At 41.6% G+C, this 24,764-nt stretch overlaps 1 protein-coding gene across 4 annotated transcripts in view; it reads right to left on the bottom strand.

The window, feature by feature from the left end:
- Farsb (phenylalanyl-tRNA synthetase subunit beta) overlaps positions 1 to 24,764 on the bottom strand; it is a 67,829-nt gene continuing 43,065 nt past the window's right edge. For 2 of the 4 annotated variants that reach the window (XM_005361549.2, XM_026786188.1), the window contains exons 16-17: positions 18,284 to 18,436; positions 1 to 518 (exon numbers count right to left, since the gene is read on the bottom strand). In XM_005361549.2, coding sequence (XP_005361606.1) covers positions 367 to 518; positions 18,284 to 18,436 — 305 coding nt within the window. In that variant the 3' untranslated portion in view covers positions 1 to 366. Of the gene's footprint in view, positions 519 to 6,587; positions 6,737 to 12,271; positions 12,468 to 18,283; positions 18,437 to 24,764 lie in introns of those variants that run through there. The other 2 variants (XR_003378177.1, XM_026786189.1) reach the window with 2 other exon arrangements.

The raw sequence follows: 24,764 nt of genomic DNA, 5'->3' as shown, positions 1-24,764 counted from the left end.
TTAAAGTACTGATTTTATTGACTTATACATGTCAAGAGTAGAAAAGGCTTAATCATGTACAATGAGTGTTCTTATCAACCACTTGTTTCATTAATAAGGAAAACATGGAATCTGCTACACCGGAGTCATAAGTAACAGTGACACTCTGATGTCTAAGCAATAGTCCTGCTTCCAGAACTCACCAGTGCGTACAGATCCACACTGGCTGTTCCACAAGCTGTCCTAATGCAGCTCCCCAAAGCCAGACAGCACACTTCACTTTATTAAACATTAAAGCACAAATGGATATTCCCCATAAGAGGGGCTGAAGGATACCACAGGAGGAAAGGGACACTTAGAGAGAGAACGATACAGCCAAGACCAACGTCACAAAAAGGGCTCAATATTGATTTCTAGAGAGGAACAGGGCATGGTCAGCTCAAATTTGGTGATAACATCAGGATGAAGGACGCCTAGCTTCCCGATGCTTTGACCCCGGGCAAAGATTTCAGCACACCGCCCAGGGAAGAATGCAGAACCTGAAACAGAGAGGGAGAGGAAATCAATATTTCTTCTCGGGGATAAAAGTCAATAGCCATTTAACACTAAAAGCCTACGGGCCTCCTTTAAAAATAACCATTCTTCTTTAAGACACTGGCTATGCAGTGCATCCTCACACTTTCTAGTATTAAGAAGCACTTACGGTGTTACACCAAGAAACTCCTGCAAGAAAAACAATCAGGAACAAATATGAGAGCCTTATGCTTCTGATCTGGGGCTGAGCTGGGAGGAGACTGCAGGAGTGTCACCAGAGTCTTAGGGGAACTACGTCCCAAAAAGGACACAAAGAAGAAAGGAAAACACGGAGCCTGCAAGGATGGAGCATGCTGGGAAGCAGGCTTTTTCACTGCAGTACTTGCTGGAAAAGAAACCTACTGTAGCTCCATTCACTCCTTACCACGGCACACTTCAGCTTATCACATAGGAAACCCACAGCGAACCTGCACGTGTGGTTACAGGACACGTCGCCAGAACGCCACCCGTGTCCCTGTCTGAAAAGAGCCCCCTTAGCATATTGGGAGTAGTCTGTAAAGCCCCACCCCATGCCAGCCCCACCCCAGTCCTGGCTGATTCCTGTTTCACTTCAAGGCAGCCAGAGAGCTTTCTTCATCTGCTGCCAGAGCTCAGCTTCAGCTTCCCACCCAGTGACCATTCTTGAGGCTTAACCAGCTGAAAAGGAACCACCCAGGCCCAAGGCCCACTCCTGAGCCACGGAAGGCTGGACTCTGCTGGAGTTTAAAAACAATGCTGATTCATTTCTCTCAACACCCACTTGAAAAGGGATCAGGCCCAAGGCTCCTGAAGGATTCAAACAAAATGTTTACTGGTATGAACTATAAATACCCCGCAGAGCTGGGCCACAAGCCTGTAGCCTGCCACTCAGAGCAAGTGCATTATTTATGGGGGAGCACACTGCTGCGCCTCTGATAGCTCCAAGGTCAGCATAATTAAGAACAGAGTTGGATGGGCGGATAGTGACTCTGTTACTGTTGAGTTGATACCATTGAGACAGACTTACACAGACTGCCCAATCAGTGTGGAGATACTGGGTTCTATTCTCAGAAAGAAGAGGAAAACATTTCTGTCATTCTTAAGCTCAAGGCAACATGGCTGAGCAGTTCTTTCTTCACAGCTCCTCAGGCTCAGAGACTCCTTCACAATAGAAGCAAGCTGTCCATTTTAGTGCTGCAGTTGGCTCTGCGCACGAGTCCACACCCAGGAAGGGGTGAGGAAGATAATGGCATAAAACAACTGGGAAACTAAACTAGATAGATAACAGAGAGTCTGGGAGGGATAGTAATTATGGTTAAATCTGATAAAGATGACACATTTTCGTCCTGTCAAAATGAAAATATAAGTTAAAAGACAATACTATCCATTACTAAAAGGTTTTTAAAAACGAGACTGACAAGTACACCCTAAAGACAGGAAAAATGAGAAGAGGGGAAAGAAGGGTTGCTGTCTTAAAGGTGAGATGTAAAGGTCTTTTCAAATAACAAGTCAAGGACCTTGTGTGGAGTGCACTCAGCGGCCCCAGAGCTGGGGTGTGCCAGACCCCTCCCTCCTGCAGACAGGGGTGTGAGCGCACACATGTACTACCCAACAAGGATTCTGGCCTGTTTGGAAAGGCCACCAGGAAAGGAAATGCCCAAGACCTTCCCGACAGCCTTGCTGGACCAAAGATTCCCTTTTATCTATTTTCAATTCCAATTTGATTGGATTCATTTTTACTGAAGCATAAAACCAAACTATTTTAGAATCTAAGCCAGATGTGCTAGTTCTGACAATGTTGGCAAAATAAAGCCTAAGATAAGAAATCAGAACTTTTACCTCATATAACATTTTGATACAGCATTTTTTTAAAGTAAAATTCAGTTATATTCTTCTTCAGTTGCCAGGTTTACTTCGCCTATAAATTTGGACCAAACTTTGCTTTAGCTCCTTAATCAGCTAGGTGTACAGTAACAAAAATATTTATACCAGTAAATGTCATTTTCTCTTCCCAGAGGAAAAAAAAATTCAAAGCTATGTAACATGTTCCAAAGTAAGAGTACAAAAAGTGATGAAAATGTCAAAAGTTCAGACTTTCACATGAGCCCAAAGTCACAAGCACTGTTCAAAGGCTCCTGGCCACCAGGCTCATCACTCACATGTAGCAAGGCCAGGTGGGCTCCCTGTAGCAATCAGCTCTGTTCTACCAAACTGCACACTGGACTTGGGGCAACTTTGTCTTGCAGTGCCATGTTTCATTCTCCCACTTCTAACAGTTCTGGTGATGAGTCTCACGTTTCCTGTTCAGTTAGATCAAGCTGAGGTTCTGTTCTCCAAATACGCAAACTGAAAGGCATGCAAAAGGGCCTTCTGACATCAGGGGTAGGGAGAGCCTTAAGAAACAAACCCTCCACTTGACTGATGGTGCAGGTGAACTAAAAATGTTGGAGGGGTGGATGGTGGAGTACAATGACAAAAACAGAAGCATTCTTAGTACTTTAAAAACTTAAAGAGCAAACTGAACTCCAAGGGCATAACTGTCTCATTAACAACACAGAGGGCACAGAGCCCACAGTAAGGGTCCAAGGCCTTCCAGATGTGAGGATGTTGCTATGGAAAAGACCATGGCTCTCATCTTAAAGGGAATATGAGATCGTTTATTCAGGAGCATTCTGAATGACTATGGCCTGGGAACACAGATTTTGGTTACCCCAAATTCCATGTTCTAACATAGAAGTAGTTTCATGGGTTTCTAGTTTTACAGAATAAAGACAGCCACAAATCAAGGCAGCGTAAAATGCATTGGTGGGTGTGCATACACATCGAGATGGGAGAAGCTTTTCAATAGACCTAAAATATCATCTGATGGTATTCTTAGCTTTTAGACTGGTGGAAGCTGGTGTTCTGTTAACAGCCTCTAGGAGCTGTTAGTTCAGATACAGAGCTGAACAGGAATGGATGCTCCAGAAGGCTAAGCTAGGCCAATATAAAGTAATTAATTAATTAGCCTCTGAACTTACAAAATCTCAATCTCTTCACACTACTGAAATTCCAATCGGTCCATAAGTCTATGCAGACACACAAACTCCTTGAGAGAGTTTTTGTTCGTGGCCAGACAGTTTCTTTTCAGGAATTGTTGCTCACAATGTCCACTGCTGGCACAGGAGGTGGTTCAGTTCAGCACCCAGGTGGACAGATGTGACCCAAAACCTCCAGCTACAACTAATGCATCATAAAGTCTGTCTGAAAACACACGACATCACATCTGAAGGCCACAGCAAAGGCTTTCAGAAAGTCAGACCTGGATTGTAGCCAAAGACGCCTTTATCAAATCACAGTCAAAAACGTATTTCTGGAGACAAGGCAACATGCTGTGTCTGCAGAAAGTGCACTGCCCACTGCCTTGTGAAGGAGGCTCTGCAGTTCCTTCACTCTCTCCTACTGTGCGAGAGCGTGGAAAGAAAGGTCCAGCACACTGGCTCCCACCCACATTTGCATGACTCCATGCCACGACAAACAAGGCTTTGCATAAAGTCTGGCACAGATACCGGCTTCTAAGGTAGAACACATTTTGGGGAAATGTTGCTCTCTCTTGTAACACACGTGCAAGGCCAGACAAAAGAAACACCAGTCAGGCACAAAGAAGAGCTTAATTTCCCAAACCTAGTGGGGTGTGAATAAGCCCCTTAATTAAAGTCTTTGTGTCCTTGGGGTCATCCCTGGGCCCATAATCTAGCACAGCACCCCGTCTTTAGCGCGTTTTCTGGCTAACTGACCATCAAAGCATTTGGGAGTGCCTTCTCTTGCCCGTTGGCAAACACTTTTCACAGTTTCATTTCGCACCCATCTTTTCAGAGCTATATTATAGCCTAGAGTTGGCAGAGGCTTTCCATACACTCACTCGTTCCTTTAATTTCATGAAGCATCGGAAGTAGAAGCTTTAGGTGAAATGAGCAAACGCTTCATCTGAGAGCACCAGTGTGTGTGTGTGTGTGTGTGTGTGTGTGTGTGTGTGTGTGTGTGTGTGTAAGAAAGCATGAGGCCTTTGTCTCACACTCCTGCCACTGCCTAGAACCAGGTCACTCCTTTACACTTTATTTCACGTGCTCTGAAATATCAGCTGCTCGTTTAACTTTACTCTTCCTTTCTATCATATTGCCAATACATATTTTGGGATTCAAACTCACAAGTGATTGTAATTAAGTACTTTATTATCCAACTGTAAAAAAAAAGAACATCATCAACAACAAAATTAGCAGGGGCAGAGAACGCTGGTAAAGTAGTGTGTTGTTGCTAGTAACGGAAACCATCATCATCAGCTTTCACCACACATATCCCCACACTCAAGGAGGAAATGGAAAGCGTGTACCTGTAGATACCAGTAAGTCGTAAGTCTGTTCAAAATGACTGATTATGTAATATGGGTGCCTATCCAAACCCTACACACTTCTCAAAGGATAAATAAATAAACATATAATTTCTACTCAATTATACCCTGCATACATACACAATTTCATTCCTATGGGGCCATTGTTCTCAGGTTTTAGAATAAGCAGATTTTTGAGGACAGGACAGTAGAGGAAAGAAGTCCACCACCATAAGTAAGGCATTAACTTGTAAAAGAAAAGGCTTCAGGACCTTAAGGAGCCAAAGCATCACCACCAAGATATGAACACAAAAACACATTTTTTTTCTTCTGATCTCAGTGCACTCAGGAGAAAATTCCTCTGCAAAGAGACCATTTAATTTGTAAGGGGAGACTGAATAATTTCCGACTGGTAATATAAAACACCCATTTTCTCCCAGATGTATACAATTCTTCACCTTGCATTTGAAGTGAATAGTTGTGGTACCTAAAGTCTATAAAGAGAGGGGACCTAATCCTTTGAATTTAATGGCCATCTTTCATCCGTTTCTGAAGATCAAAAGAAAGAAAAGCCCTTCCACAACTTTACAGTGCTAATCCCAACACACCTGCAGACACCATTAACTCTTACAGGGAGGCAGTGGACCAGAGAGAATTGGAACTTTCCAACTCATGGCTTGGGGAGGGTTCCAGGATCAAGACCTGGCACCATGTACTCTACCACAAATGAGGACAGGGACCTGGGACCTTATTCTTACAGGAAATCAGCAAAATCCAAATGACCTCATCTTCTCATTGAGATATGTCCTCAACAGGCACAGTGGTTCACACATGTCTTCCCTCAGGAAACACAGGCTGCCAGGCTGAGACCAGTCTGGACTCCTCAGTGGACAATGTCAGAAGAATTTAGCCCCCTTTCATTCACTAAAATCATCTTACAAGGACATATTTCAAATTATAACACCAAATCCAGTCTTTGCTTCCATGGCTGTCACTTCCTAAGAGTTAATTTAATGAGCAGAGGGGAAAGGGAGCTGTATCCTCCTTTCTGCTCAGCTCCTCCCAACACCCCCTCCCCCCAGAGTGAGATGTCTCAGAGTGGGGATCTGGCCAAACCCTCTGCAGGCTATACGCTACAGATGGGAAGAAGAGAAGCACTAGGAGATTAGGAGCCTTGCCCAAGGCAAGCAATAATACAGGCTAGGGAGCAAGCCAGAGGTGAAGAGGCCATGCACATGTGGCCGCAGCAGGTTGCTTCTGAGCTTCTGGCCAAACTGCCCACCACCTCATGTTTGCAAACTTCCCCTCGTTTACAATAAATAAATACAGCTTAAAGACGGAACAGAGCAGACAGACAGTGTGTCACCTCTACCCTTAGTACATAGCCAGGTATACTCCGTGATGCTATTAATAAAACAGAACACTAGCAGCATTACAACCACAGAATACAACCCATTTGGGGAAATAAAATTACATTAAAAAAATACTTAAAGCCAGGTGGTGGTGGCGGTGCTCGCCTTTAATCCCAGCACTTGGAAGGCAGAGGCAGATGCAGGCAGATCTCTGTGAGTTCAAGGCCAGCCTGGTCTACAAGAGCTAGTTCCAGGACAGGCTCCAAAGCTACAGAGAAACCCTGTCTCGAAAAACCAAAAACAAAAACCATATTTAAATTTGTAAATGAGTGTTTTACCTCCTATGTAGGGACACCACATTCGTGCCTCAGGTCAGACGAGTTATGGAGGATTCTGAGCCGCCTTTGTGGATGCTAGGAAACGAACCCAGGTCCTCTAGAAGAGCAGCATGTGCCTTAACCGCCAAGCCAGCTGTCCTGCCCCAGAACTGCATTTTTAAAGAACCCACAAAACAAAGAATCTTTAACAAGATGCAGTCTAGATTCTTAAATCAAGGCTTAAACTATCTGAGCAGATGAGTAAATACCCCAATTAACAGCAGGTAAAAAGGGGCAGCTGCACCAGAGCCCACAGCAGAGGCTACTTCTGAACTCAATCACAGATCTGAGAACTGGACAAGGCCTTGCAGATGGCCCTGTCTGTCCTACAGCTCACATGGGAGAACAGAATCCTGCAGCAGGTAAACCTTAGATTCAAGACTGGAATCCAGGTCCTAAATCCTGGTCAGAAGCCTTCTTACACAGGGCTGATTTTTTTTCTGGCAGCAGACATAAAATCTCTAAGTTCACTCTGAGGAGTAATCTGCCCATCCCTGATATGCTCACTCGTTCCTGCATCTTCTTTTCCTAATAAAACTATGGTGGAAACAGGACACACACTTGTTCTCATTTTACAAAAAAGAAACTAATAAAATCCTCTGAATTCAACAGCAACCCTCATTATAGTCCCAGCTACTTGAAAGACTAAGGCAGGAGGAGTGTGAGTTTAAGTCCATCCTGGGCTACAACAGCGAAGACCTACCTAAAAGTAAATAAGTTAAAAGCACCTAGACTGGAGAGATGGCTCAGAGGTTAAGGCTGCTCTTTCAGAGGTCCTGAGTTCAATTCCCAGCAACCACATGGTGGCTCGCAACCATCTGTAATGAGACCTGGTGCCGCCTTCTGGCATGCGGGCATATATGCAGGCAAAACACTGTATATATAATAAACAAATCTTTTTTAAAAAGTGCCTAACTCCATGGTAAAAATGAAAATCCATGGCAACATCCAGTGTTGTTTTACTATGGCACAGCTGGGGGCCATGCATCCTAAGACTAACAGTGGATTATACTGTTTTCGGAGAGTGTGTGTGTACATGTGTCACAACGCGAGTTAGAAAACAACTTACAGGAGAGGGTTCTCTCCTTCCACCAAGTGGTTCCTAAGGGTTGAACTCAGACTGTAGGCTTTACCCACTGGCCCAAGCAAAGTATTATCATCATTATAGTTAGTATCCATATCATACTGGAATCTACTTTTCCAATTTTATTTATAGTTACACATTTAAAGACATTTCGTCATGTTCCTTCCTTTATGTTTACATATCAGTTGGCCAAATAACTCTTTAAGCAGTCCATATTAAAGCTGTCAGTTACTATTGAAAATGGGTTCTAAAGATGTGTCACTTAGTCCTCCTTCTTTAGTTTCCCAACAATTGTAGTATACAAGAAAAATCAAAACAAAAATAAACCACTGCCCCAAATTCACAGAAAAATATATAGTTCTCATTTTTAAACAAGGCAGATCATGAATTAACACAATTTTAAAACTCAGAGTAAAAGTAAAAGTAGCTATAAAGGCTTCTAGAATATAGCTTATTAAATATAACTTATAGAATATATATACATAAATTCTGAAAGTAGAAGTGGGAGGATCAGAAGTTTTAAGGCCAGCCTCAGCTACTAAGGAGTCTGAGGCCAGTCTGGGCTATACAAGATCCTGTCTCAGTGTCCTCTAAAAAAGGTGAAAAGCGATCTTTAAAACTTTCCAGTTTCCTAAATAAACTCTACCAGATAAGCTACTAGCTTGTAGTGAGATTACTAAAATAATTCCTTCGGGTTCACACTGAGTAAGGAGGAAGCAAAACAGAGCAATGCTGCCAAGAGTGGGATGACTTCGCTCTGCTGAGGGGACATGGCAGAACCCTCAGAAGAGAAGGGAGGTGGTTCTGCTGAGGGGACATGGCAGGACCCTCAGAAGAGAAGGGAGGTGGTTCTGCTGAGGGGACATGGCAGGACCCTCAGAAGAGAAGGGAGGTGGTTCAAATGTCTTGCTCTCAACAAATCCCTTGGATGAGGAATTGGTCTGTTGGCAAAGTGCTCTGAAAAGAGATGGTGGATGCTAACATTCACTCCAGCTCCCGTGTAAGCACTGGGGACCTGCACGCGATCTGCCACCTGGATGCACACTGCATTTGTGAAACAGAGGGCAGCGGCTCAGCATTTAGCCCTCCTTGGCTATAGCATAAACACTATTTCATAATCTCTCTGAATCTTATACGACTACATAGTACACATGGGAAATCTGAAAGTCACAGATTAAATATATACTTTGAAAAATAAGGGCTCAGCTCAAATTCCACTTTAATTATGGATACATTTATTTTTAATACTGGGAAAGGAACTTTAAGTGTTCTATGGATTTGGCTGATTAAAAGGATCATGATACCAACTGGTGTGTGTGTGTGTGTGTGTGTATTCGCATGTTTATTGAAATAATACTAATGAAAGAAGATGAATACCATAGGCCTTGAGGTCTCTGACAACCTGTGTAATGCTGGGGCTCTATGTCCTTTACCCTGGTGTGAGTCAGGCCTTCATTCTAATTCTTACCTACTCTCAGTATAATCCTGTTTCCTTTTGTACCTATCCAGTTTGAATGAAGGACCTCTGAAACTTATTTTATCATTTAAATATACAAATTGAATGCAATCATAAGATACTGTTCTCTCAGTCTCTTCATGAATTTCAAAAGGCATTTACAATAAGGTAAATAAGGGAAGTTAATTAGTAAAATTTAACAAAAACCATGGTAACAACTGCAAAACAGTAAGTACAAATAACCTATGAAGCTCTCTCTGAAAAAGATGGAGCCCAGTCTTCATTCCTGTGCTCAGAGTAAAGAGCGACTGTCTGGGAGACTGCAATGTGATACAAAGGGAACATGGGGATTCCTTTCCGATCGCTGATGGTGGGAAACTTCTCAACTAAGAAAGTCCGATTCCAGAAGGAAAGAAATGAATAAATGACTGTATCATGTTTAAAAACTTACATAAATGAGAAAATATGCTTCCTTTGTTCTTACAAGGAAGATTTGGGTCAAATGTCAGTGAGATCCATTTCCCATCTATGAGGCTGCAAACAGCAGAAAAAACAAACGGACCTTCAATTTAGTGTAAACAAGGTCTCATTCACTGCACCTACAGTGTAATAATCAAAGGTCCAACAGGGGTATCCAGCCATACTTAGTGCAAATACCAACATACCCTTTGTTCCAGTAACTCCATACTTCTAGACAAAGCATCAGATAGCATGAGCACAAGGCTACAGTGTAGTACTGACTGGAAACAAGCCAATGTTCGCCAACAGAGAACGGGTCCTACTCTAGGTCCATCCATGTAAAGGAGCAAGGAAAAAGGAGCCCACAGGCTGCCTCCGTGTAGGATGCTGGGACAAGAAGCCAGCGATGTAGCAGTGCACACAGCACTGCCACTCAGTTGAGAAGGCAGAGGGTGTATAAACATACATGTGCACTTATGTCTAAAGGCAAACCACACAAGAATAAATGAAAATATGAAGGCTGAGGTCAGTGGAGCACACCCGTAATTCCAGCATCTGGGAGGTGAAGGGGATTCCATGGGTTCAAGGCCAGTTGTGGCTATATAGAAACACCTATCTCAAAAGAAAGAACAAAAGCCTAGGAAAAAACAACAGCAACAACACAGCCTCAGAAGGCAGGAGAGAAACTGAGTCAAAGCGGAAATGAAAGCTGACTATCTACACGTACTGACTTAGTTATACCCTAAGGATAAAAAGAAGTGACTAGTTTTTAAACGATTTTCAGCAGTCATATTGCTGTGGAACAATGGTCTTGTATTTTAAATAAACGCTGATTAGTCAGTGACCAAGCAGGAAGTAGAGGTAGGGCGACGAAAATTCTGGGAAGAGGAAAGAGTCAGTCTGTAATTGTCATCCAGACGCAGAGGACACAAGATGTGACTGCCTTGCCAAAAAAATACCAAGTTATGTGGCTAACACAGACAAGACTAATGGGTTAATGTAAGATGTAAGAATTAATTAATAAGAAGCCTGAGCTACTGGGCCAACCAGTTTATGATTAATGTAGACCTTTTTGTGTTTATTTGGGACTAATGGCTGTGGGATCTGGTGGGACAGAAACATCAGTCAACAGTCAGACCGTTAGTAATACTGGAATTTTCATCCTGAAACTATAATGGCATAGCCAGATGAGTATAAGCAAACTGATGAATATGTGTTAAGAACCCAGAGTTTTGGTGTAAACTAAGAGAACTGTAAAATCAAGTATATTATGTAAATATTCTCAAGTTCTGAATATGAACTGAAAGTATCCATGCTAGGGTGGGGATGTAGCTTAGGGGTAGAGTGTTTGTCTAGCATGCAGGAAGCCCTAGGTTCAAGTACCAGAAGTAAAAGGCAAACTTAAGTGTTCTATTTGAAAAACTTAAAACTAAACGAACAAGTGCTTTCTGCGTCTGCATAATCTTTGTATACTAAAATGCCCCAGAAACAAAGCTGTACTCAGGAGCAGAGAGCAACCACAACATGCACATTGTGACCTGAATTTGATCTCTAATTAAAATGAGTCAAAAACCCTTGGACACATAGCTGACTCCAGTCTGAGATGAAACCACTATGACAAGAGTTCTGGGAGCACCCTATCCCTGCCCCGTTACAAAACCCTGACCAAACATGACCATTCCCCCTCCATTTATAACTAGACTTCCCTCTTTGTTTCCCAGCCGTGAATCAAGGGAGACAGAAGCACCCATCTGGCTTGGGCAGACATGACTCAGGGTCTCAGATGAGGGAGAAATGACAAGATGGCACTCGGAGGGAGCAGAAGCCTGCAAGGCAGCTAGTGTTGTGTAGTGCAAACCTACTTGGGAGAAGAAGGTGATGATGTCAAGTAAGGTAAGAATAAGAGAGCCAGGTTCCCTCAGGTCTCCTACTGTTTGGACACTTCGAAGCTAAGCTCAGCTTGACAAAAATTTGGCTCTATGTTGAATCTCTCTCACTTGATTTTCACACAGCAATACTGACCTTGGAACACAGCAAATATTTGCAGTAGCTATGTTACAGAATCCAGCAATATGCGATTATGATGGGAAAACTCTACCCAAATTAGTCCATGTCAAAGCCACACTGAACTGACTATGGTGGCACAGGCCTGTGATCCCAGCTCTCAGGAGGCTGAGAAGGGTCACAAGCTCAAGGACTGTCTGGTCTACACAGCAAGGTTTTGTCTCAATGAAAACAAGACAAGAAATCAGACACACTGAGAGGTAGTATAAACACGTCTAAGGCCACTGCCCTGTCCTGTGTGTGCTGCTTATGTTTCTTCCTGACACCATTTGTGTGTGGCTTAGGCTTTGAGACCTAAATAAAAAAAGTTCATATTTTATCACTTAATTTAAAAAGTTTTGAGGTTTTTTTTGTCAAGTGTTAAAAACATAAAATTATAAATATCTATCAACTGGTTCAATTACTTTCTCACTTATTATATGGAGACATTAAAACTTTTATGAATTGCTAACTGGCATAAGTAATCTGATATACTATTATTTACATGAGTAAATAATATTTAGAAATTTCAAAAGAGGTCTGAGGACATAGCTCAGCTGGAAGAGTCATTGCCAAACATGTAGAGACCTGGGTCCAGTCACAAGCACCCCATAAACTAGGTATGGTGACACATGCCTGTAGTCCTGGCACTCAGGAGGAGTTGGGCAGTGAGTAAAGGAGCTCATCACCAAGCCTGACGGCCCACATTTCGTCCCCAGGCAAACACGGTGGGAAAGCACTGATTTCTACAAGCTGTCCTCTGACCTCCATGACAGACACTGGCATGTGTGCCCCAGACCTTCCAAAAAAGTCAGAAAGAAATATAGTTTAAGATCATCAGCCTACACAACAAATTCAAGGTCAACCTAGTCTATGAGACCTGTCTCAAAAATCAAAACCAAGCAACATTAAACAGAACAAAACCAAAAGCCAAACTTTCTAGCAGATAGAAACCTAAAAGAAACTAATTTTAAAATTTGCCTTCCAAATAACAAGTTTAACTTGGTGGTAAAATATCATCTCCCAGAGAAGAATGGAATTCACCAGAAAATGGACTAAACTTCATTTTAAATGAAACAAGCAAAACTCGGCAAGACAAATGCTGTATGGTTTATCATCCACCGAATCAGCTTTCAAAAAAGATAGGCTCAAAGTACTTTGTGTATTATTCATATATGAAAATGTTACAAGGATACAATTTTAAAAGTTTATATTTGTTTAGTCAGTGTTAACTCTTCACTAAACAAATAAAAGTAATTTTATAGAGTGCTTGCTTATCATGTAACAGACTCTAGATCTGATCACAGTGATACCACATACATAAAATTATTGTTTTATAGATTTTATATACACAGTTATACATATAGCACATAAGCGATACATAGTACATCTACAGTATTAAAATTTAATCAAAGATCAATTAAGAAAAAATGTCTGGCTAGTAACTGGAGAGACTAGAAGATTTTTTTTTTGTTTATTTGTTTTAATTTTTTGAGGCAGGGTTTTTCTGTATAGCCCTGGCTGTCCTGGAACTCACTCTATAGACCAGGCTGGCCTCAAACTCACAGAGATACGCTTGTCTCTGCCTGCTGAATGCTGGGATTAAAGGTGTGCACCACCACTGTCCAGCCTAGAAGGTATTCTTGAAGCAGAGAACCATCGGCCATGAGGATGGGGAGTCAGTCCTGGGTAGACCTAGGCAGGACCACTTCTTCTCTCAAGCTGGGGTATGTTAATTCTCTTCTTTGTCTGGAGACAGTTAGGAAAATCCATCAGACCCATGGATGCACTCTCTCCCTTAGGGGAGCTGAGACCAGTTCTCTCTTCATTAAGTACAGCCACTGAACCGGCTTCCTCCTGAGAGTCTGGGCCTGCTGCAGGAAGGCTTTTAGCATCTCCAGGAAGAGCGTTTCAGACAAAAACCTGAGAGGAACCTCTTTGTTAACGGAAGAGCTATGTGCTATGGATCTCTGTGTCATACACAGGAGCCGGCCTAAGCAGAGGGTAAATAAACAGTTCTGAATTTGAAAAAAGGAGACTGTCTAAAACAGATCTTTAGGAGAGATAGTAATAATGATAGCACAAAGATCGCCATACTGTGTTACAACTGTATCAGAACACTGAACTAAACCATTTAGTGTGGGATTTGTGATTATTACAATTTGCAGAACAAAAACACATAGAAAGAAAGTAAAGAAAGTGTCCCTGAGTGGGGAGACCTTTACCTCATGTACGGAAATGAGGCAGGAACAATGAACATTCATTCAATAGTAAGACAGGGAGGTGCTAGGGCTTCTGGGCAGCCGGGCAGCCCTGTTGTCTGCTGTTCCCAGTCTTTCACCTTCAGAGCAAAAGGGCAGTGCAGGCAGCCTCAATCGGGTAAGGTCCCAAGCTTACAAACTATTACCAAAGCCCATGCCTTAGCAGAAATAGTCTTTGCTGATGGTACTGCTCTTTAGAACCCCCATATTATATAGTATAACTCCAGGACTGAACACCTTTATTGCAACAAGCTGTTCGCAACAGATACTTCCCCAATGAATTACCAAGCTCATATTACACTAAGAGGAACAATTTCAGCCATATATTTTAGCATCTGAGATCTTTCATAGGTGTCCTAAAAGGTGAATGAGGTCACGACCTCAGGTCAAGCCAATGACCACTAGGTGTTACTGTAACAGAAGGCACCTAATAACCAGGGTGAGTACAGATGGTGCTGGGCTAAATGTGGGCATGACAAGGTCATTTTTCATTTCCTAAAATGAATTCTGAGCAGCACAAAAACTTAAGACTGTCAAAACTAAAGCTCTGAAAACCTGTCTGTTCATCCAGAACCTTGCCTCAACTTAAACTGAACTTTCTGCAGAATTGGGGGGGGAAAAATCAAAACAGAACTAGGTAACAAGCTAAGGAGGAAAAATCACATGCTTGAGTAAACAGGCCAGTCACAAAGCCCACCACATTCTACAAGAAATTATTTTTGCCACTGATTTGCCCAGCAACCACATTACTGTTCTAAACACAAAAATGTTGAGAATTTTCCTTGCCCAGATGCGGTTTTTTTTTTAAAGGCTAAGTGCATCTTAACATACATAATTTAGTTTGCAACAAACCACAGAGACGAAGGGAAAGCTGAAAACACTAAAAACATGTATTTCCTATAATGGTCTGATCAAATGCCACTAAAACACTCTGCTGAACTTTTGAAACCCTTAAAATGCTCTGCAGTCTGCTAACAAGTTAAAGGTTCCCTTTTTTTCTTTTCACTCAACTTGACCCCATTCTATCATCAACTTGACAATCTACATCACTTTAGGTCTTAAATTGCAAAGGTGCTTAGAAAACGAGAAATATGTATGATTAGCAACCATGGTTTTTCCCTCTGGCTGCAGTCACAGCTTCTGAGTGCTGCTGTGGATGGCCAAGCTGCAGAGATCAGCACAGTTATGACCTAATGTCAGCAACCTTCCTCAGGATCGGTGTGCTGCTCAGCCAGATGAACTTCCAGACTTCTCTCACTATGGGCAGGGCCAAGCTTCTTAGAGGAAGATTAAGCTCCACTCTACTTAGCCTCCCAGAAAGGCTGAACAGAGGAAGCTTAGTTACACACAGTAAGAGACAGAAAGAGATAAATCCCAACTGACATGACCAAGAAACTCTGCTAAACAGACCAAGCTAAATTATAACTGCAAAGCCACCAGGGAGCTTTAATTATTAAAAAGTAAACCATATGCTGGAGTAATAGAAGCTCAACAATCAAAAATGGCATGAAACAGTAGTTTTTATTCTGGCTGCACTGGTCCTCTTCTGAAGATCTTTTCCCAACATACACTTTTATTCCTAACGTGTGTGTATGTGTGTGTGTGTAGATGTGAAATAACAGAAAAGATATAGCTAAAACACTCCAACAACTAAATCCCATGCCCTCAGTCTGATTCAGGAGTCTGGAAAACAGTTTTTGTTCCTTAGTTGTGGTATGTGCATACATATCACAGAGAGAACAAATCCTGGCTTTCTGCGGACTTAGTTTGACCAGTCATTTATTTAGACCTTGATTTATCTGGCCATAAAAAAAAAAGGATAATTGTATTTGTCATTAGATAATCAAAACAGATTAAGAAATTCCTATGAAAAACAAAGAACTGTTATTTATAATGACACTAATTGTCCTTGGCTTGATGGCTCTTACAAAATGCATCCTAAGAAAAGAGCACCCAGGAACTAGGCACATGCCCCAGGGTCCAGGGAGCTGGATATGGCCACTGACAGTGACGGGAAACAAAGTAATCTCCCTACTCTTTGCAAGGAAAGCAGTTAAACATATTAGAAAATACTGATCCAGGCTGCCCATGTGTAGAAATTCTATCAAAGCTTTTCAAAGTCATAAAAGTTTAAAACACTGGCATTTGAGAGCCAAATGTAGATTCAAAAAGAAAATTAAATCTGAGCCTTAAATGCTCATACAAAACAAACAAACAAACAAACAACAAAAACCAAAGTAAGTTAGGTGTGGTTGCTCCTGCCAATCATCTCTGCACTCAGAAGGCAAAGGAGAAAGAACTGAAAATGGAAGCAAGTTTAGGCTAGGCAGGCAGAGCCTGCATCAAAACACCAAGGGCTGGGGATGCAGCTCAGTGGCAGGGTTTGCTTACTACACTATCCCAGGTCCTGGCTGTAATGTCTAGCACTGAAAAGAAGAAAAAGAAGAAAAAGTAACAGTTTACCTTAACCAAAAGGCAAATAAAGATCCAAAAGTAATTAAGAAAGCTAAAATCTCTTGGTGGATGTGACAGCATACACCTTTAATCCCAACTCAATAGGAGGCAGAAACAGTAAATTCAAGCCAGACTGGGCTACATAGTAAGCTCGGAGTTACATGAGACTGTCACAAAAAAATGAAGAGGGGGAGGTGCTATATCTATAGATACATTTTGAAACTTAAAAACAATTCTGGGTCAAAATAGCAGATTATTTGCTATTAGAGAAGTTAGATGCTAAAGTTCTCTATTGCTTGAACTTTAGTACCCACAGAATTCAAATTACGTAAGTTTGAAATTACAAAAATTTAATTTTTAAGATCAACACCTACTGGCTGTGTCTCAGTGGCACAGGCTATGAAATCTCCAAACACTGGAAGCTGTTGTTTTCGTGTTCAGGTGGACTCGCACATCAGTCCTCCAAGCCACGACAGAACACTTGTCTCACTGCTCTTCCGTACCCTGCGATGCGTCCCACCATTTATTCACCACTGCCCGCCGCCTCCTGATAAGCTCACTGAAGTAAGGACCTATTTTCACTCACCTGCTTCAAAGGAAGCAGCTGCTTCAATGCTCTGCCTCTTGCCAGCATGCGGAGCTCCTTCCACAGCTGCAGTCACAAATGACACTCTCCTCCACACACCCCACAGTACTCACCTTGGCAGACCCTGGCTCCACCTACTCTTTCAAAGGCCCCATCACTTCCCACATGCTCACTGATGTTTTAATCTTGGAGATTTCCGAACGGTAAACTGCTGACTGAACATGTACAACGAACCCTGGAAGCAACTGGTAGAGAGGCCTGGGTCTGACATGGAAACAGGACCAAACCACACAACTCGCTTCCCTTTAATCCCTTCACTTGTAAAGCCCAGATGTTATACTGGATGGACGCTGAGACCCAGTCCTAGCTCTGGACTCTAATAACTCCATTATGTTATCATAACACACCTTCACTGGATCATCTCTGATGAGAAATGCATGAAAATGCCTAATGCCTTCTATTAAACATCTCAATTTATTTCAACAAATAACCCAACATAGCTATATATTTCAGAGCTATTTTTGAAAAATGAAATGGTTCAAAATAAAAATAAGCCACAATAAAAAAAGCTGAGGATTAAGAAGAATAAATATAAGCAAGACCCAAAAAATACTTACCAAATCTCACTATAAATAACTGCTAAATAACACTTTAAAAATGGAAGTTCTGGTGGAAATTTAGGATGTCAAATGCAGACATAAAAAACAACATGGTAAAACAGCAGGAATGAGTGAGAAAATATTTTTGCTTCAATTGTTTCTAGTTCTCTTGTCAAAGAAAATAAACTTAGATTCAAGCTACAGGATAACAAAAAGCTTCAGACTGCCTCAGACAAAGAAAAACCAGCATGCTAGGGGCACACATAGCATTTAGTTGGCCTGAACTAAAGCCAGAGACTGGTCTGGGCTTTTGGGTAGTGGATCCCACCAACACCTTGATTAATGAGTGAATATTCATAATAGCTTTCTTTCCGCCTTGCCTCAAAGCTTCAGACATGCAGCTCTCAAGTACATCTAAACCTGCAGCCCGGGCTTCCCAGCTCACCAGAGCTGGCGGCACAATTGTGCTATGGGGTTACCACAGCTCAGCTATCATAGAAGCAAAACTAAAGCTCCTAACAGTTCTAAAAAACAACACCGTGAGGTGCTGGAGGAAGGGAAGAGTATTTTCTAGCACACGCTAACAATTAATTGGAATAAAGCTCTCCCCTCTTCAGTGCCCACGCTCTAAATCAAAAGCAAGGTGAAACAAACAAGACTTTATCAAAAACAGGATGTGGCCTTTCATCACGTTTCCCCAACTCTGGAATCTTACCTGCTGATGCTTTGATCATGTAGCCCCCCTTCTCACTGGGAGGCACATCGAGCAGCTGCATAATTCTGTCCAGCAGCCCGTGGATGATCTCAAACCCAGGGTTCTTGTTGTAATAAACAGCACAGAGATGCCTGTAGTTTTTTGCACCTACATCTAAAAGAGCAAAAAAGCATGATCATCAGGTCACAGTAACCATATATAAGAAACTGGCTTATCCCAACCTAAGTTAGACAAAGCTAACAAAAAGAAATAACAGATTATCTGACGTGAAGAGAAACGCTCAGCCTCGGAAATTCATGGTCAGATCTAACTTTTCAGCCACCAAATTCTTAAAGGTGTTTACTTAGTGGGGGTGGGGAGTTACTAGCTCTCAGTGTTTGCCCCAGGTCCTAAGGCTTCACTATAGAACCCGCTTAAAAAACTTGCTGTAAACATTCTACCAGTTAGTGACTCATATTCTTTATTCATGATACCACCCAAATAATCATACTAATACCAAAAGGGCTCTCGCAGAGACACTTTATTATTTCCAATGGAGAATCAGAGACATAGACAGGGATGAAGTAAGTATAGTCACTTCTCAGAGTACTTTGGCGGCTGTGAGAAAGCCTTCTGTGAAAGCTTATCTTAATGGACAAGAAACACACTAATAAGACAGACCAAAACCTGGGGACAATGTGCTGGAGACTGAACTGTTACACCCCTAGATCCTTTTTTTTTTTTAAAGTGGCCAATAAGTTAAAAAGGAAACCAAATTAAATTACACTGTTAAACGAACACGCATATGTTGGAAAATTTCGAAGCCAAGCAAGACAATAGCTATCAGCAAAGTCAGAGTGAGGCTGTCCCAGTACAGGGTGTCCTGCAACAGATACACCACACCAAATGCTGAAAGTCCCAGCAGCTACCTTAGTTAGGCTGGAGTCACAGTACTGTTATAATCTTTTAAAAACTGTACACACACACACACACACACACACACACACACACACACACACACACACACACACAAACCTTCACAATTAAAACATGGACTGAGAGGCTGGACAGAAGACTCAGTGGTTAAGAACACTTATGACTCTTACAGAGGCCTGAGGTTTGGTTCCTAGCACCCACATATCCATAACTTCAGTTCCTGAGAAGCCAATCCCCATCTTCTGAACTCCAAGGCATCAGGCATGCATGTGGTGCACAGACAAACATACAAGTAAAACACTCATACACATAAAATAAATCTTATTTTTAAATGGAAGAAGTAAAACAGAAGATATGAAGCTATAGCAATATGAATCAACAGAATCAACACTGAAGACATTTTGCCAAGGGAAATAGGATAAAGAACTGTTCTCACCATTTAACACTTCTCTGTGCATGCTACGCTGAAGGTGCTAAGTTTTTCTTAGACAGTCAGAGGTCAGAGCCACTGCAGGGCTCACACAAACTCAACATTTACTTTCTGAATACACAACTGAAGTCTGGAAAAAGAGGGAAGCACATGGAAGCAACTACCACACCACGCCAGGAGCACAGAGTGGGCCACATTCAAAAGCAACATGAGAGACAGCTGAGGTGACGTGACTGTCATATTGCCACCCCTGTTATGAATCAACACTGAAGACATTATGCCAAGACAAACAGGCACAGCAAGACTAACCTACATGATCCCTAAATATGAGGTTCTAAAGGTTTTGGGTCTAGTGATACGTGAAAACAGGACCATGTGTGCAAGGCAAGAACACTCCCAGGAGTTCACACTGAAACAGAGTGGGAGGGAGCCTTCCAGAGCTGGTCTCAGGGCTGCAGCCTTGCAGTATGAGAAGTTCCGGTGCTCTTCCACCAACAACCGCAGCACTGCTGTGCTGCACTTCAAAGCTCACTAAGAGGTAGCTTGGATCTGTGTTTTAAAACAACCACAATAATTTTTTTTTTTTTTTTTTTTGGTTTTTTTCGAGACAGGGTTTCTCTGTAGCTTTGGAGCCTGTCCTTTGGAACTAGCTTGTATAGACCAGGCTGGCCTCAAATTCACAGAGATCTGCCTGCTTCTGCCTCCCAAGTGCTGGGATTAAAGGTGTGCGACACCACTGCCAGAGAGTCAAAGCTTTGTTTATATATTTGTTTATATAGCCATAATCAGAAACCTCCAAGAATTAGGGAAAAAAGACTCAAAAGAAACAGATCTACAGGTTATATTTGAAAGGGATAATTTTTTTCTACTTCTACTTCAAAATCTTTCCATGATTAATATACATGACCTTCTATAAAGATCAAACAAACTAAGAATCATGACCCACAATGACCCCAATGAACTGGATAATGAAGAAGTGTATAGACACTACCCATTGATGAAACCTCAGCAACTCTCAGTGGTCGTAACTGGTGGATCGCTCTCAGAGGCACTGTACTGAATGAAAGAAGTCAGCCACAAAAGGCAACAGGATGCACGATCCTCTTGTGCCATTGTGGAAAAAGCATACTTTAAGCAACTGAGACTAGACAATAGTTGTATGGAGTAAGATGTGGGGTAAATGTGACTAAAATGGAAAAAAAAAAAAAACGGGGGATTTTCAGGGTGATGCTGTTTGGGATTTCTGGGTGGTTATTTAAAAAGGACACAAAAAGGAAGATTTAAAGTCAACAACATCATTCAACTTTAAAACTGGCACATAACAGGTATATACCACGACCCCTACAGACCCTAGAGCCACACATCTCTGATACAAATTCTCAACACATTTGGCTTCACTTTGCTTTTTAAATTAGGAGAAAAGAAGATAATACCTATCTTTAGAAATAACATGAAAACAACACGCGGCTTCCTCTTCACATGAACTGAGCAGAAGCTCTTCCATGGTTTTTCCATAGGTCAGAGCTACTAGCACAGCTGGCACAAACAGCCTTTTCTCTTCAGATAGCCAGACATTCAGAGCACTAGTAATCTCCCAGGTACGGAGTGCCTATCAGCCAACCCTCGGTGCTACTATTTAGCTCAAGACACCGCACAGAGGATTACTACTGCTGTGGAACAGATGGGGAAGCCAAACCTCAAGACAATTAAGTAAAGTTGCCCGAAGTCAAGCTAACTAGCGAGAGCTAATCATTATCAATTCCACAGCTATGAAGTTACAGACCAGGACCTGCTCAGGACTAAAGCCCACACTCTCTCCACTGCCCTACAGTGTGCCATAAAGGATTTAGAAGGGAAAACTTTAAGAGTAAATGCATATGTGGCCACATACAGTTGCTTGAGTATGTATAGTCAAAGACATGCATTCTTGAAACATTTTTGGTACAATGAACAGATGTTTTACTTCCCCAAAGTCTTTGTGATTCTTAAGAATTTCATTTAAGTCACTGAAATAAATTATTATTTTAAATCTGGAATTTGTGTCCATCAACAGTATGTAAATTTATGGAGATTATATTCTGAGTAAACTGACTAAACAGACACAGAGAAAGAACTGTTCTCACCTCACCATTTAACATTCTCTGTGCATGCTACGCTGAAGGTGCTCTAGCCTTCCTTAGACAGTGGAGGTCAGAGCCACTGCAGGGCTCACACAAACTCAACATTTATTTCTGAATACACAACTGAAGTCTGGAAAAAGAAGGAAGCACATGGAAGCAACTACCACACCAGGCCAGGAGCACAGAGTGGGCCACATTCAAAAGCAACATGAGGGACAGCTGAGGTGACGTGACTGTCATATTGCCACCCTCGTTGTTGTTTTCATCTTCAAGGACAAAGAACTCTGCTATCTAAACTCTATAATCAAAGGTGCGAGGAGAAGGATCAATATTAAAGGCAGGCAGACAGGCAGGCATACGTGCCGAGTGACCCAGCAGCATACATAAACTGAACTAAGAGGCCTAATTCTGCTGCAGGAACATGAACACACACACACATTCTCTGTCTCTCTCCTCCTGCAGGGGAAAAATTAAATGAAATAGAACTAAATTACCCTTTCATACTACTGACTTGCTTCTGGGTATTCCTGCCATGTGGTACCCATTTGTTGGTGTCACATGCTTCCACTTTAACACACAGGCACGTTTTGAAACTACTTTGTAGTTCCACATTCACTGTGAGCACAAGCCAACAGTAAGGCCACCATCCAGAGAGCTTACCAATGCAAACGAGAAGCCGCTTGATTTTGGGAACCTTTGCCTTGGACTACTTTTTCCTAATTTCCAAATTATTTAAAATGAGCCTTTCTAATAACAGTCAAATATCTAGACCAAAACCAGACTTTTTTTAAAGGAAAATTCAGTGCTTGAGAGATTGTAGCAAAAAAAAAAAAAAAATTACAATTAAAAAAAAAAGAGCTGGGATGTGGCTCAGTTGATGGAGTGCTTACCTAGCACTGCACAAACAAGGCATGGTGGCACATGCATCAGAAGTTCAAAGTCATCCTTGGGTACACAATGAGTTTGAGGCTATCCTAAACATCATGAGATCTTGTCTCCAAAAAGATAAAAATTCAAATTAAAGCTTATTTCATTTAAAAAAGTTTGAGAATATTTCCAACATTTAAAAAAGGTTTCAGGATGTTTACAACATAGATGGAAAATAATAAACTAACTTCTAGGTTTAATTTTGCAATAAGCCTAAGAAAAGCCACTGACTTTTAGGACTATGTATTAACCTCATTATTAACTACCCTGCCACTGATTGTTTCTCACATCCCCCAAAGGTACCACCCCTTTACATTTGTCCCTTTATAATTTCTCAAGGTAGTCCATACCCTCCGTTGCCATCATCGCCTACGGAAAAATGGCTAGGTATGCTAAAATTCCCATCTTCTTTCCTGCTACACAGAGAGACCATATTACATCACAGGAAGTTCAGACTGCATGCCACAAAATAAGAACTATTTAGACTTCATGCCAAAGCTAGGGTTTGTTGGAAATGCCACAGTTCTTTATAACTCAGTTAATAGACCTCTTGTGTCATGCCATCAAACAATCTGCTTTTTCAATGGGCCTGCCAAGTATGTCAGCCTAAATTATCCGTGTATTTCACAGACTTCAAAGTACTGTCTGCAGAGAACAGATCTAAACCACCCGAAGGAGGTGGCTAGATGTAGTTCTGTGAACTCAAAAGCTACAACAAATGATTTTTTTTTAAAGGAAAAGAAAGGGGAATGGTAAATGATGACCCTAGTATGTGACTTACATATATTTTCCAGGCTTTGGCATAGGCTCCCGAGTAGTATATATCCTGTTTACACCAATGATTAGAGGTGACTTCTGGTAACGTATCATCCAGGGAAAGAGTCTTCCTTACTCTCATGTGCACCCAGAAGCCAAAGTAAAGGTGCTGTTAGAAAGACTGTGAATGTGGAGAGTAAAAAAGCTTCTAGAATAATCAAGGGCTGATACTGTGCTCGAGCTACAGATTAACAGTTAGCCAGCCTTGGAAAAGGAAGTAAATCACCTTCATTTCTAAGTCCAGCCTATCCATCGATGTTTTCAACATTGGCGCCCACAAAACCGTAACTCATGCTGCAAATCTATCTCCTAAAGAATTTTAGCACAATCTAAATGACCCACAAAAATGCCAAGAAGACCACAAAAAACAAAGCATCTTGAAAAACCCACAGCTAATATAGGGAAATAAAAACCCTGATATACTCCTGATAGGACTATTAACCAGTAAAGCAAAAATAAGTAAAACGAAGACATGGAAATGCAAGAGGGACTCGATGGGGAGATCTGCAGCAGTGAGACAGGGAAAAGCAGTAGTGATACGAAAACGCATTGCACTCATGTATGAAATGGCACAATGGCCTTTAATACCAGCACACAGGAGGCAAAGGCAGTCAGATTTGAGGTCAGTCTAGTCTACACAGCAAATTCCAACCTAGGCAGTGCACTTATTTCAAGAAGAATAAAGAAGAAAGGAGGGAAAGAAAAGCAGGAAGAAAATGGCCTAGTGAAGTCCACATTATAGGTATAATAAACATACACAAACAATATAGTAACATACGCAATGTATTGATATATGGTGGGTATGTTGGCTCACCACTATAATCCTACCATTCAGGGGGTGGAAGCAAGATGTGAGTTTGAAAACAGTCAGGGTCACATAGCAAGACCTGTCTCAAAACCAACCAAAACAAAACAAAAAGAAAACAAAAATATTTTAGAAAAGAATTTACTAAATTATCAACTATTTAAATGTGTATACCTAGGGACTGGCAAATTGTATTACTTTTTTTTTCCCCAAAGATTTATTTATTTATTGTGTTCCATCTGCATGTTTGCCTGCACATTATGTATACAGTGTCCCATCTGCATGTTTGTCTGCACATTATGTATTTAGTGTTCTATCTGCATGTTTGCCTGCATATTATGTATTTAGTGTTCCATCTGCATGTTTGCCTGCATATTATATATAGTGTTCCATCTGCAGTTTGCCTGCACATTATGTATACAGTGTTCCATCTGCATGTTTGCCTGCACATTATGTATACAGTGTTCC

The sequence above is a fragment of the Microtus ochrogaster genome, linkage group LG4, assembly GCF_000317375.1.
Source record: "Microtus ochrogaster isolate Prairie Vole_2 linkage group LG4, MicOch1.0, whole genome shotgun sequence".
NCBI classification, from domain to species: Eukaryota; Metazoa; Chordata; class Mammalia; order Rodentia; family Cricetidae; genus Microtus; species Microtus ochrogaster.
This window is presented reverse-complemented; position numbering and strand designations above follow the sequence as displayed.